Here is a 14,400-nt window from a genome sequence, read left to right on the forward strand (position 1 = left end):
CTTGAAAGTATCAATACAAACTATTCTCTTTGCTGCCGTTCTTTCTTTCGTTTAGGCTTGGAAGTAGTGTTTGCTAGAGTATGGTTTTTCTGGTTCACGACTAATTGCATTGTTTGATAGCTCGAAAGCTCTCTGCATGACGTTAAACCCTGAGAGATGTAGTAGCTAACTAAAGCACGCGTCATGCTCATAACATCCTCCTCCCCACTCTTTTATTGTGTTATTTTTATGTTAGATGTATGGGCTTTGATCAACTTCAACTGAAGGAATAATAAGTGAAAATAACGTAATTAACAAATTCGAAACGCATTTGATGGTTTGAAATAATTCAATCCCCCGCTTATCAAACTTCAACACGAAAGTTCACATTCTTGTCTAAACCACCTGCCTATTTCAACTCTATCATCGCAATAGGAGAAAGGGTATAACCAGTTTTTTTCATCTCAGAATAAAACAAGAATTGCCCAAACAGAAATGAAAGCACCAACTATTTATGTAACGGTATTCAATGGAAAGCAGTCTCACCATCAAACATATCTAATCAAGTGAAAATCATGCAGCCGCTGAGCCAGGCAAAAGGCCACTGTGCCGGAGCAGTGGTTCTGGTGAAGGTTCCCGCCCTCGAAATTCAACAAAAACCTAAATAATAGAAACCGTTCAGTTAGTCAACATTCACCACATCTTAAAGATCCTTTTCTTCGACAATAACTGTAATTTATTAAAAATGTATATTGAGAGAGGGAAATTTTGTGATTAGTTTGAATAGCACAACTTCATAGGCCAAATTAATATGAATTTGCTAGAAGATATTAGATCGAACTAGGATTAGTTTGTTTCTAACATATAAAAACATCAATTCTGACAAACTTCAATAATGATTACTTCCAACAGAAATTAAATTTAACTATCTCACCTCCAATGGAGCTCTTCCCCCTCCAAGGGCAAGAATGGTTTCTCGGAATCTATGACCAGTTTCCTTTACAGCCTATAGATGAAAGAAAAAAAAAATGGAGAAAGAAAATAGAGAATCAGAAATGCAAACAAAAAGAAAAATTAATCGAGGCACAAGCATTATGCCCCAAAAAAGCTAATTAGGCATGGGCCCACTTGAGGTTCGACTCATTTTGCTTGTTTAATCAGGCATGCTGCACAATAGTGTCCATTCATATAACGTGGCAAACCTCAAGCTCTAAGACTATAGTAGATATTGAAGTAAAGCATTTAACCAATCTCCATGAAGACAAGCCCGCATTTAACCAATCTCCATGAAGGCAAGCCCAACGTAGATAGGATACTCGATAAGTAAACGTAAAATTCAAGAACAAGGTCAACAATAATAACAAACACATTCCAACATACCTTGCTATCATTCAAACCAGCATCCTCAAATGCAGAAAAGGCATCTGCCGACAAAACCTCCGCCCACTGCAACACATCAATTGTTACGAGTAGGATTTAACGGGAGAAAACATTAGATTGGAAAAGAGTCCCAGTCATTCGAACACTTCACAGCAAGATTAGAATAGATTGTAAAATTTCTCATTGTAATAAAAAGTAATAAATATAAACTTATGAAGTGCACTTGCTAAACGTGATTTACAAAGCAGTGGTGCAACACTTGCACTTGCCCACAAGCAAGACAGCCAACTTAAACTAAGATCGTCTATGACACAATGGCCCTATCTCACAACCTTCACCCACGTGTCTAACAAAATGGTTAAAAAAAACGTGGTCAAAGAAAATATTTTGAACATTGAGAAACATTTTGATAAACAATGGCTTTGCAAGAATAAAACTTTAAGGTAGGACGGATGACGACCAGTAGTATCCTCTATAGTACTTTCAGAGGCATAGCCCTCCACGAGAAAACATAAAAGCAATGAGAAAACATAAAAGCATTGTTTTTTGAAAATTATTCCCAATGTGATATTTGTATTGCTTGGGGGGATTTTATTCACTCTTCCTAGGCTTCTTTGTTTTCCTTTGGCATTTTTCCTTCCTTACTTCTTTTGAAGATTTGTCTAGAACGTTTTATCCTTAGTATTAGATTAAAAATAAAATGAAAATTAAAAAAAGAGAGAGAGGCTGACGGGAGGAATGTCATATATTGATCCCACCCAACGAGTGACCAAATAAGGAGTTCAACTTTTTGGGACAGTTAGCTCCACAGAACACCCATACAGAAGTCCTAAGCAATAGCTCCATTGCTAGCTTAAGTGTTAGGACAGGAGGATAAAACAAGTAATTTTATACAAGGACAAAAAATGGCCCTCCATGAAGCATTTCAGACAATATGGAAAAGGCGGTACAAGATTCTCGTATTCTTCCACAAGACAAAAATTTTCAAGAGTATGTATATATGTAATTGACTACCATTATAAATAAGGGAGCTGTTTAGAAGTTCCAATTTTCAACAATAATAAACAGTTAAAATATTTTTGGATTAACTACTATGAAAGTTGTTCTCAAAACATTTATGCATAGTTGCAAAATAATCAATATTGATAGTTAACTTCCTCCATCATAAATTGATATAAATATCCTGCAAAACAAATAGTCAATCCAGAATGCTGCTTTGCAACACAATCAAGTCAAAAATAAAAGATACGGCTTGTGAAAAAGGCATACCTTATAACTGTAATATCCTGCGGCATATCCACCTAAAGGAAAGAAGAACAAGAATAGAAGTTCATGACTACTTTATAATATAGGAATCAAATGGAATGGAGGAGCTTTTATACCAAATATTTGATAAACGTTCAAAGACGAACCTGCAAAAATATGGCTGAAACTACACAGGAATTTATCATCTGCTAAAGGAGGTAGCACTTGTGTTTGTTTGCACACTCTTTGGTCAACCGCATAGATCAACTCAGGCTCGCCAGGAACATATTTAGTGTGAAGCTCCAAATCAACACTTGCAAACCTAAGCTGCAAATTACAATAGCCAGCAGGAGAATCAAAATTGTTTATTGTTTTGTTGGCACATTCACGTGTGCTTGCAATCATCAAACCTGTATCTTTTCCTTTTATGATAAGAAGCATGTCGTTAAGGAGAATATTAAAAAAAAATAATAACAAATAAAAAAGTGTACCTCCCCCACCAAGAATAACTGTGCAAAAAAAAAAAAAACTCCCTCTACATTGTCTATGGAGTTTAAAGAAAGAGGGCCCCAATAGGCAAAAACAAAAAACAAAAAAATAAGACTTAGCTTAGGGTCAAAAGAAGAGGGGAGAAACTAACAAAGGAATAGTGAAAAAAACTCGTGCAACTGTCTCTAAAAAAGAGATCCCTTGCGATATTGGTCATGATGCTAATAAGACACCACCCACAATGAGTATTGAGAAGAATATTCAAGAAAGAGATGCAAAAACTACAAAATTCCAAATTTCTTGTTCTGTTTTGTCTGTTTGAGAGAGTCTTGTTTCTTACCAACCCAACTTCTCAAAATAAAACACAAACCACGTACCTCCAACTTCTCAGAATAAAGCACAACCCACAAACCTCCAAAGGGTTCAAGCTTTCAAACGCAAACCACAAAGAAGCGTATTAATATCTGTTTTAACATTACGTGGAAAACCTGAAACTCAAAAGGTGCCAAGAAGTCTGCAGGATTGACTCTTAGAGGATGCCGGCCCTTTATAGCCAAGTCACAAACAGCTCCAAACTTCTATCAAAGAGCCGCTTCTGTCCCTCCCAATTAGCTGAGGAAGAAGCATTATGACAGCAGAAACGCATGCACAAAAGGCTGAATAAGGGTGATGAAATATTAGTTTCTTCCATCCTAACGTTGCATAAATTTAACTGGAGAAGCTTTGGCATTCTGTCAACGAACTTGGTACAGATAAGTCCCCTAAACCCAGATGGATTTGCTACTAACTTCTTTAGAAAAATCTTGAAACTTCTTTACGGACAACATCAGCTTCCATGAATTGGGCATGCATCTCCAACACCAATTTTTCATCATTATAAACAACAAATTAAGGTTTTTAGCAACTTAGGGTCCTTCGACAAAAATACACACTGATCCGTTTCCTCTTCATATTCGTGGTCAAAGAAACACCATATGCGTGGTTTTACATTGAAGAGTTAACACCTTCGATAGAATATTGGCTAGGAGTCCACGGCGTTTTGAGTGATTTGAATGTATTTTGTATTGGAGGACGACAAAGGACTTGATCATCTTTTTTTGGAGTAATGATTTTGCCAGACTGTCATTTGGAGTAGCTTCTTTGAAGGGTTCAATTTTTGTTTTACCAACTTTCAGAGTTGCAGGGAGACTATCGAGGATCTTCTTCTCCATTTTCCTCTCTGTAAGTAAGGGCTCCTTTTGTGGCAGGCTAGGGTGATCGCTATTTTGTAGAATCTATAGGATGAAAGAAATGATAGGATATTTCGGGTTTGAGAAAGGTTTCACACGATGTATGGTCCTTTTTTATATTCTATGTTCCTCTCAGGGTTCGGTGACCAAGCCTTTTTGTAATTACACTCTTAGTTTCATTTTACTTGACTAGAGCCCTTTTGTAGGCATTCCTTTTGTATGTCGTTGTATTCATTTCTTTCTTCTCAATGAAACAGTTTTTCATTTTTATTATAAAAATAAAAATAATTAAATAAACAGAATAGTGGCCAGCCAACTGTTGTCTTGCGTTGTATCTAGAGGAATCCTTACAACTTACATGTTCCTAACTCATCTATAATTCATCTACAATTCGATGATACCATTCTCCCCTCCTCTCACCCTCCCTGGGTAAACACATAAACACAACCTAGACAATCTATTCAATCCTACCGATCTTGTTGAAGAAACATAAAGCATAATTAACCACAAGAAGTCTGGATTTCTTTTACCATCAATGATGATGCATTCTCCATTTGGAGACGCTTAGAATTCTCAAGGTCAAAAACTTTGAACCGATGCAGGCAATTGATTGGAAGATAGATGATAGAATGGGGGGATGAAAGACGACAAAAGTGTGTTGAAAAAATTAGTTTGTCAAATGGTATATCATGCGAATAAAATTCAATAAAATCAAGAATTCACCCAAAAAAGTGAAATTAAGCAAAAAAAAAAAACCCATACAGATACTTAGACCCTGCATGCTAATCCATGGAATCATGAGCAAAGATGTGGAAGCCAGCAAAAACAACAAAGAAAAATATAGAAGCAAGCACATATGCAAGGAAGGTGGAAAAGGACACGAAGATGGCATACAAAAACCATATAATAGACGATGGGAAGTCGTAGCCGAAGCCTTAGTTCAGAAAAAGGATGATCGAAAGGGAAGACGATTGCATAAAAATGAATACATGAGCGAAGTTGCACATGCAAAATAGTGGTAACATGGTAAAAATGAAAACTTGAGCAGGAAAGAACACAATGAAATGAACTAAACATATGACTAAAAAAAACAAGCAAACTATGTTGTCCATGTAATAAAACCGAAAATATACAAGACAAAAGCAAGGGCCATAAAATAATGATACAATACCTAAAACATTACTGACCTGACGAAGACTCAAGGAACCTGCACGAAATGTCCTAGCTGTAAGAAGTTTGAAGTAAACTTCTTCAGGGAGGCTTTCCCCTGTTTCATAGTGCTTCGCAATGCTCATCAAAGTCTCTCTACAGAAGTTACAAGATTCATAACAATGGATCAGTTAATCAGCCAAGGAGAAATAGAAAGATCACACTATATTGGAATGGCAAAAATTTAAGCTATTGAGAACGTTAGTGCTTTTTATTTTTTAACTAGAAACAATATCATTCAGGATATTCACGATATGAAATCACAAAATAGAAGTTGATAAAATACAATTTAAAGGAATTACAAAAACAAAAAAAAAAACTTGCCAATTAGGTAGAAGAGAAGAGGAGGCTATAGTGATGGAAAAGCAAAAACAAAACATTTACACCACATAATAAATAAATAACCTATAGCAAAAAAAAAAAAAAAGGTAAAAAAGAAGCTCTATATTAAAGTATCAACATAATTAAATTTATTATAAGTCATCAGCTTAGCCTAAGGATTTTGGCCAACGTTTTCTATTTTTGGTTCAAGTCATCAGTTCTTGTGGTTGTTTTTTAAGGTCTCTTTGAAATTGAGCTCTCGTTTGTTGGATTTTTTTTGTTTCTTGGTCCTTCACATTTGATTGTATTAGCTTCAAAATCATATTATGTTTCTTCTTCTTTTTCCCACTCCCTTCCTGAGTTTGTATCCTATGAACATTTGATTGTATTAGCTTCAAAAATTCTCTTCTTTATCTCGTGCATTTTCTACTTTTTACTTGTCTCTTACCAGTCTACTCAACTCATTGTAGTATGTTTTTTTTTTTTTTCCTTTGTATTCTTCTCTTAACCAAGGATAGATTTGTTTCATTTTCGAAAAAAAAAAAACTTCCTCCCATTTGAATTACACCACGCTAAGGACAAAAATGCAACCTAAGTCGAACCATTTTCCTCAAAAAGAATTATGATACATAGAACTAACAAAATTACCTATGATAACACCAGTTTTCCATGAACTGAGATGGCAATTCAACAGCATCCCATTCTATCCCACGAATACCAGCAACTAAACCTTCATCTTGTTTTGTCAACATATGCTGAAGTGCATGACCAAATTCGTGGAATACTGTCTCTACCTGTAAAAGATGTCAAGCACTTCAGAAGGAATGACAAAGGTTGCTTAATAACAATTTAGATCCTTTTATATAAGAAATGACTTTCAAACAATTAGATTCATTGAAGAATATATATCTGGTGTAACCAAATATTGGAGAACTCCTGTAATCAACAAATACAAGTCTTCTATGAAATATTTGAAATACTAATCATGTGAAATATTAATCTTCTCAATTAACGAATTTAAAAAGAAAGATTAAATATTTCGTGGTCCAATCTTATACAAACTCATTGCATAGGGTACCCCTACTCATACGTCTCCACTTGAACGATTTGGACCAAATCATTTGTAACAATTATAAAGTAGGCGGTACCAATAGTGTTACCAGGATAAAGCACCTACCTTATCCATATACTATAGATCATTTAGGTTATTACTTGACCATGTTTCTCTTGTATGTCAACTCAAGATTACATTAATAACCTTCGATTTTCATACGAATTAAATTGCAAATAAAATAATAAAAATTGTTATTAAAAATTAAATAATTAATTACGAAATTTTAACACATAAATTCCAACAAAACTAAGCATATTATAGATGAGTAACGCCATGAGCAAAGTTAGTAGCACATGGACTAGGTGTGGGGTTAAAGGAAATTGAGGAGGGGGGAGAGCAAGAGAGGACATACTGTGATCAAATGTCCTTTAGCAAGTTGTTGACTACTTGAAAGCACATAAAATGTACTTCAACCTCAATCCCTAAGACACATGCAATTATTAGTAAATCAATAGCCTTACCTCCCGAAAAGTCATTAAACTAGGCTTTTCTCCAACTGGTGGTGTTTGATTGCACACCATATGAGCAATGGGCAACCTTGCTGGGGCACCATCTTGTGCTAACACACAGCTTCGTGAAACAACCTCATCCATCCATGCACCTCCTCTTTTCTCTGATGGACGTGTATATGGATCAAAATAGAAGTAAGCAATGGGACTTCCAGAAGAGTTGTTCACACGGTAAAATTTTACGTCTTTATCCCAAACCTACAGAGAAGTGGCCAAGTAAGCAGATACAAAGTAGGGTATATAAGATGAAATAAATGGGATAAATACCGCAGCAAGACCATCAGCTGATTCGATATCAATATCAAAAAGTGTCTTTGCAAGACTGAAAAGGCCATCCATAACCTTTGGCAAGGAGAAAAATGGTCGTAGTTCTTCCTGTAAATAAGTTGTTTAAAAGAAATGCGGTGTTAACTACAGAACTAAATGAAGCATGCAAAATCCAATAAAACTAAAACCTTATTGTGTGGAATCCAATATAATTAAATAGTCAATTAATGAAAACGACCAGAAAGTAGTATAATCTAATGAACTTCGAGGATTAAAATTACATTGAACAATTCATTTATTGAAAGGATTCAGGGAAAGATAAGAATTAAAACAAACTGCATAGATTACAAGTTCTTCCAAACACAATAGTCAAATAATGAAAACTACCGAATAAGTAATATGGTCTGATAAACTTCAGTGAAAAGTGGAAATAAAAATGATGAATGAATATCATATGTACCCAAATACATGATGATCCCATTAAAGAAGTTGAATGTGCTGTAGACACTAATGAGGAGACAGTAGACGAAGTCTATGAAAGAATTTTGCCTTTCTGGAACAAACTACGAATTATTTGAAGAGATTGTGTTCCACCAGAAGAGCGAACATTCAGATAAATGGAAAGTTAGTTTGAATTCTCTCTCTCCAAATAAATATGCTATAGCAAACCGGGAATGATTTATCTGGATAGAAGTCCAAAGATCTCCCAGTGATGTACTAAGTTCTTAATGTTTTATTTGAATTAGCAATTAGTCTTATAATCACTCCCAAATTGCAGATAGATACTCTATTGTTCTCTGCATTGGATTCTACTGCATTAGACAATCTTTCAGCCTGATCAAAGCCTTTGAATAGCCTCGGGATTAAAGTTAATTTCAGCACGAGTGAGTAGTTGGGAATTAATATTCTGTTGAGGATTTAGTTTCTGAAACATCAAAGTTTGGTTGCAAAGCAGGATCTTCTCTTACCCTCTACTTACTTTCATCTTCCTTCGAGTGGTAATCCACCAAGTCCTCTCTTTTGCCAGCATGTTATTTAGAAAACTCAGCAAATTGCATAGCTAGAAATAATCTTTTACTCCACAGATGGAAGGCACGCTCTAATTCACAGCACTCTTATCTAATATGTCTATCTATTACCTACCTTTGTTTCATCTTCCATCAAGGTAGCTCACGCATTAGATAAACTTTCTTAGAGACCCTTTTTGGAAGCTACACAGGAGGATGGTGACATAGATAACATGAATTGGAAGATAACTCAACTTCCTCATATCTTGGGTAAGCTTCCTCATATCTTGGGTAAACTTGGTATCAGTAATCTAAGGCGGTGGAATGAGGCTCTCCCCACCAAATGGATTTAGTGCTTTCTACGAAAGCGCATTAGTGTTGGTCAGAAAGATGTTTGTGCTCTTCCTTCTATTCTGGGGTCTTGAATTTGGTTGATGGTCAGGTTTTTTGGTGGGCAGCGAGGAGTAGTTTTCAATGAGGTTGAAGAAAGTTATTGAACCTTTTCGTTCTTCGCCCACTTGAATAAAAAACTTATTAAGACCATCGTTTCCATGAAGCAAAGAGATTTCAGTCATAGTGCCCTTGTGGATGAGTTTTTCTATCCAAATGATCAGTTCCGAGAAATGTTTCTCCTTGAAAAAATTTTGGCTCAATGGAGCCAATAGTACCTAATATGAAGTTGTTAGCCATTGAAAAAAGTCTCAATTCAATGATAGGAAAAAAGCATTCTCTCGAGTGATCTTTGATAGCTTTATTCTTGTTCCACTATATATGTCGTCTAGCTTGATTGCTTAGCTCTTTTGTTAATGATGGTTTTGAATTTCTGAAGTATTTGATGTGGTGCGGTCAATGATTTCTGGCCAAAACGATTCAAAATCCTTGCTGATAGGTGTTCAATTTAGTTAGATCTCATAGAACTGGAGGTGTCATTTCGTAGGTGCTCGGATTTAGTTTCGAAGGGGTTGTGGGCTCTCAAAATCAATCGAAAATATTGTTGGTACTACCGTTCAGTAGCCATTCAATCATGGGAAAGGGCTGCTTTCTCTCTTCAATAGTGATGGAGGTAATCATGCATTTTAATCGTGGCAGACAAAAAGGGCTTGCCAGTAATCTATTTGTGAAGGTCGAAATATTCGCATGGCTTTTTACACAAGAACCATCGTCACCGGTGATCTGTTCGTCGGAGGAGCTTGTCAAAAGGGCTCGCCAATCGTAAAGATGCGTCATGGAAGAAAACCCTAAGGAAGTTTAGGGTTTAGGGCTCACCAGTTGTGAGGATGTTTCATGGAAGAAAACCCACGGGAAGTTTCAAAGCTACTCATACTTCACGATTAGGTCGTTTTGTTTATCTAAAATCCAACTCATAAGCCCCAAACAACACTTTCTGAGGCTTGTGATGGTAGAAAACCGATGATGAAGGGTTTCAGCAACAATGTGGTGTTCGACAGAGGAGGTGGCAACGACACGACTCTAAGATCCACGACGGGTAGAATACTGGTGATGAAGGGTTTCAGAAGCAGCGTTTTGCTCAATGGAGGAGGTAGCAGCAATGTTGATCTTCAATAAAGGAGGCTGCAGTGTGGTTTCGGGGAGAAGATGTGGAGGCGGATAGACAGTGGTGGTGTGGGGTCAGTTCTTTTGCAATTACATCCCAACGTCGTTTCTCACCCTAAACTTGGCCAAGAGTGATGGTAGTCAAACAGCTGCAAGCCGTTTGGGAGGTGATGATCAGGCAAAGGGCTAAAGGTTAAGGTGACGAAAGCAATTTTTAGAGTTCCCCGTTGTTTTAGCCCATTTTTATTTAGCTGCTGTCGTTTCTTTTTTTCTTTTTTTTTTTCCTTTTGGGAGGTTGTTTCACCGATTTGGAATCTTTTCATCTATTAAAATAATTTTAAAAAAATTAGGAGTAGGGGTAGGGATAACATAACACATCCAAGGAAAAGAAATCATGAACATCAAAGTTCTCCAAACAAAATTCTTTAAAAAGCATGGTGATGGTATTATTAACCATGCTTAAAAAAATTGCATTGCCTCTCTTAGGCACGGCAATCTTCTCCCTGTACCCCAAGTAGTTCCTTCTATGTTGCTTTTCATTACCAGGTCTCCCATCAAAAAGTTCCTTGAATTAGGGATAAAACTTTGTATTGAATAAATGAAGGGACTTATCATGCTTAAAGGAAAAAATATATAAAAATAAAATAAAATAACTCCACAAGGGAGTGAAAATTGAAATAGAACCAACACTAGAAGAACCACTACAGAGAACCAAGAAAAACTTCCACAACCAGAAAATAACAAAACAAAAGGAAACTATGTTAATATAAAACTTCCACAAGAGTTTGAAAGACCAATCTCAACAACAAAAGGCTGCATGCAGAAAACCCTAGTTGAAAACCAAGAATAATCAAGAGGTACTGCAGAGTTTGTCAGATTTGATCAAAATTACTGCAGAGTTTAAACCAAAATGAAAATATGTTGCTCATAGACAAGTAGACCGGCTCCTGAAGTCTCTTGCAAACTAGTACTTTAGGGGTAAGGCAAAAATTATATGGTTTAATGTAGGAGATATCTATGGAAAGCCCTACAACTTTTCAAATAGGATAATTAGGAATTAGCCCTACCAAAAGCTGGCAACTAGTAAACTCTATCCAGATTCTTTTTGTAATTACAGTAGTCATTAATTCAAGCCAACTAGGATGCTTTTCTGTGAACTCCTTCACTTTCAAGAAACTTCTGCATCATCTCCATTTGTACCTTTCTTGATTTTATCATTAAATTTGTTTCCTGACAGCGCAACAAAAATATATGCATGCAAGCAAAACGACTTTGAAAAATAGTAACATCAATTTTGGACAGATTAAAATGATAGATATTGCAGCAGGTTATATAGGAATAGAGACAAACAATGATCCAACCTCGTTGATATCAAACTTTGACTCCCGGAGCCTCTCACTCCAAAAGCTGATGTCCCAATGGTTCAAATCATTAGCTTCTACCGCACCTTGTTTTTTGGAAAAATCCTTCAGATCTTCCAAATCTATAGGCATCACAAATAAAAAGAACCTCAGATTCTTGTCCAGCAGGAACATTCAGTATTAACAAATTGACTTCTAATGTTTTGTCAGTTTGAAAAATAATGTTTTTTTAATAAAAACAAAAAATATTCATTCCAAAGTAAGGGATAAACAAGACTACTCATTCCAAAGAATGTGCTTCCCTTCAGGTTAAACAACTAGTTTTAGATGTAAGCGCTAGAATATCTTAATAGGCTACTCCTGAAATGAAAAGGAAAAAATTACAGTGTAGTTAGAATTTCAATGGTTATATGCACCTTCGGCTATGACTAAATATATAGAAATGATTACAATGATCTCAGAACTATTTATATTTGTGAAAAATACAAAGATTTTTTGTTATTGTATGACATTATATAATAATTAGTTAACATCTTTTCTTTTTTTATAGGACAATTAGAAATGCTAAAAAAACTCATACAAAGAGGGGAAATGAGATATCCCACAAGACCACGGGATTATAAAAAGGACTCAACTTGTTCATCATATGTAAAAGATCATAATTACTAGAGAGCCAAGAGAGAGAACACTTGATAGATACAAAACGTCTAATTGAGTCCCACAGTACCTTGAGCAAGAAATTGTCACCTTTGAACACCCTCCAGTTCCCCTCAAACCGGAGAAACCAAAGGTTAGCCATCAAAGGCTAATTTAACATCAACACGTGAACATAAACATCCAGAAAAAAAAATACGATCCAGAAGCAAAACATAGACAGGAGTACAAAAACAAAAATGACCTACCTTGAACTGCAGCATTCCAGGAAGCACTACGAAGTTTTTCTAGAAGCTCTTCTGCTTTCTCAACAGTAGCCATTTTTGTCTCCATGCTAACCTAACAAATTACAACCATCTAAGCAAAAATAAGTTGGGAAAAAAACAATATATACATACGTAACATACCTCGGCATAGTTATTGAAATTGAGAATCTTAGCCTTCTCCAACCTAAGCTTCAAAATTTGGTCAATTATTGATGTATTGTCCATTTCTCCACTAGAGGCTCGGGTTATATAAGCATAGTAAACTTCCTCCCGCAAGGATCGATTTTTAGCATGTTGCATGACAGAAAGATAACACGGAGCATCTAGCGTAATTATCCATGGACCATTTTCTGAAGTAGCATTTTCGTGACCCTGATGAGAATAAAGACATCAAAGATTAATTGGCAAGACTCAAACATCAAATTGATGCTGTAAAACTCTGAACCATTTTAAAGATAACTTAATCAAAGCACATCACTGAGTGAATTACCTTGGAAACTGCTGTTTGAGCTGCCATTCCTAGCGCAGTAGAAGGCAATCCATCAACTTCGTGCTTATCAACAATTAACTTCTCGAACTTCTTTGTTGCATCCAAAACATTTTCATCAAATTTATGAGATAACCTTTCCAGCTCCTGTGATATAGTAGGATCATGGTAAATTGGGGTATCTTAGCCAAATCCATGATTATTTAAGATTAGGATTAGTTGTCTTTCCAATTCTCTAGAGAATTGTTTTCTTGAAATAGTACAGTCATTGGTATAGGCAAGAAAGTCAAAAATACTTCCAAAACGGTGCTGGAATTCTGATTTAAGTGATTCAAAAGAGGAATTTCAATGTCATAGCGTCGCTCATGCTCAATTTTATCAAAGAAACTATCAAGATTCACATTGAAGTTTTGATTCTACCAATATTCCAACAAATACTGTATAGCAGTTCGGGACAGATTAACAATCAGACATCTACCAAGAAAGAGTCCGTAACTAATGACCATCTTTTGTAAGTATGATGGAAATTGTGGCTGACAACAACGCTTTCAAAGGAAGCACAAGAAATTCAACAAAAAAGAGAGAAAAGTCAGGAAGGAGAGTAAAAGGACGAAAATAGCTTATGAGCAGTAGAATCAGGATTGAGGCACTGGAACGAATTTGAAAATATACCAATCCGAAGCAAAGGATTTGAAGAACACTATTCCCCATCTACAGTACAAAAAGTGTCCAAGAAATCATAACCAAAAATGTGTACAGAACCTCCAGCGAAATCACAAACCAAAAGAACCTATGCACTGAAGAAAATCTGTGCGAAGGAGAACATCAATCATATAACTTCAAATGATGTATTCATTGAATTTCTTTTGCATTTTTCAAATTATTTGACGACGATAATGAAATTTTATTATGTATGGGAAACTCTTTACTATTGTGGAAGAAAATTTCAATTTGGAAATACTCCAGCTACAACCATAGAACCATGAAGTTGACGTGGAGGAGAATATTGTTGTATTGCTTGGGGTCAATAGTGGCAGGTTTCTAATGCAGAAAATATTGTTCAATTTGGAAATTTTGGAAGATTAGTACAATGCAACAAGAATCTCAATCTAATTTGTTCTATGAGATTGAGAACACCTAGGCTTGAAGTGGTATTCTTTTTTGGCGTCTTGTTGAAATTTGAAGGTAGATCAATTGGAGTTTTTGGCAACCATTGGCTGAAGTACAATATCCCATTTCTGGAGGAGGATTGTTTACTTCTTTCCACCTACCCTCATTTTTTCCTTATGAAACTCGAGACCAGGTTCTTTTTTGTTTTTTTTTTGGGGG

At 35.8% G+C, this 14,400-nt stretch overlaps 1 protein-coding gene across 1 annotated transcript in view; it reads right to left on the bottom strand.

Moving 5' to 3' along the window:
- Positions 1-290: 290 nt before the first annotated feature.
- LOC111430657 (probable cytosolic oligopeptidase A) overlaps positions 291-14,400 on the bottom strand; it is a 17,245-nt gene continuing 3,135 nt past the window's right edge. The window contains exons 5-17 of the mRNA XM_023066989.1: positions 13,075-13,218; positions 12,726-12,956; positions 12,567-12,657; positions 11,665-11,786; positions 7,743-7,850; positions 7,428-7,673; positions 6,501-6,646; positions 5,510-5,627; positions 2,772-2,931; positions 2,629-2,660; positions 1,360-1,425; positions 914-985; positions 291-639 (exon numbers count right to left, since the gene is read on the bottom strand). Coding sequence (XP_022922757.1) covers positions 553-639; positions 914-985; positions 1,360-1,425; positions 2,629-2,660; positions 2,772-2,931; positions 5,510-5,627; positions 6,501-6,646; positions 7,428-7,673; positions 7,743-7,850; positions 11,665-11,786; positions 12,567-12,657; positions 12,726-12,956; positions 13,075-13,218 — 1,623 coding nt within the window. The 3' untranslated portion in view covers positions 291-552. The remainder of the gene's footprint in view (positions 640-913; positions 986-1,359; positions 1,426-2,628; positions 2,661-2,771; positions 2,932-5,509; positions 5,628-6,500; positions 6,647-7,427; positions 7,674-7,742; positions 7,851-11,664; positions 11,787-12,566; positions 12,658-12,725; positions 12,957-13,074; positions 13,219-14,400) is intronic.

This window comes from Cucurbita moschata, unplaced genomic scaffold, assembly GCF_002738365.1.
Source record: "Cucurbita moschata cultivar Rifu unplaced genomic scaffold, Cmos_1.0 Cmo_Scf00034, whole genome shotgun sequence".
NCBI lineage: Eukaryota > Viridiplantae > Streptophyta > Magnoliopsida > Cucurbitales > Cucurbitaceae > Cucurbita > Cucurbita moschata.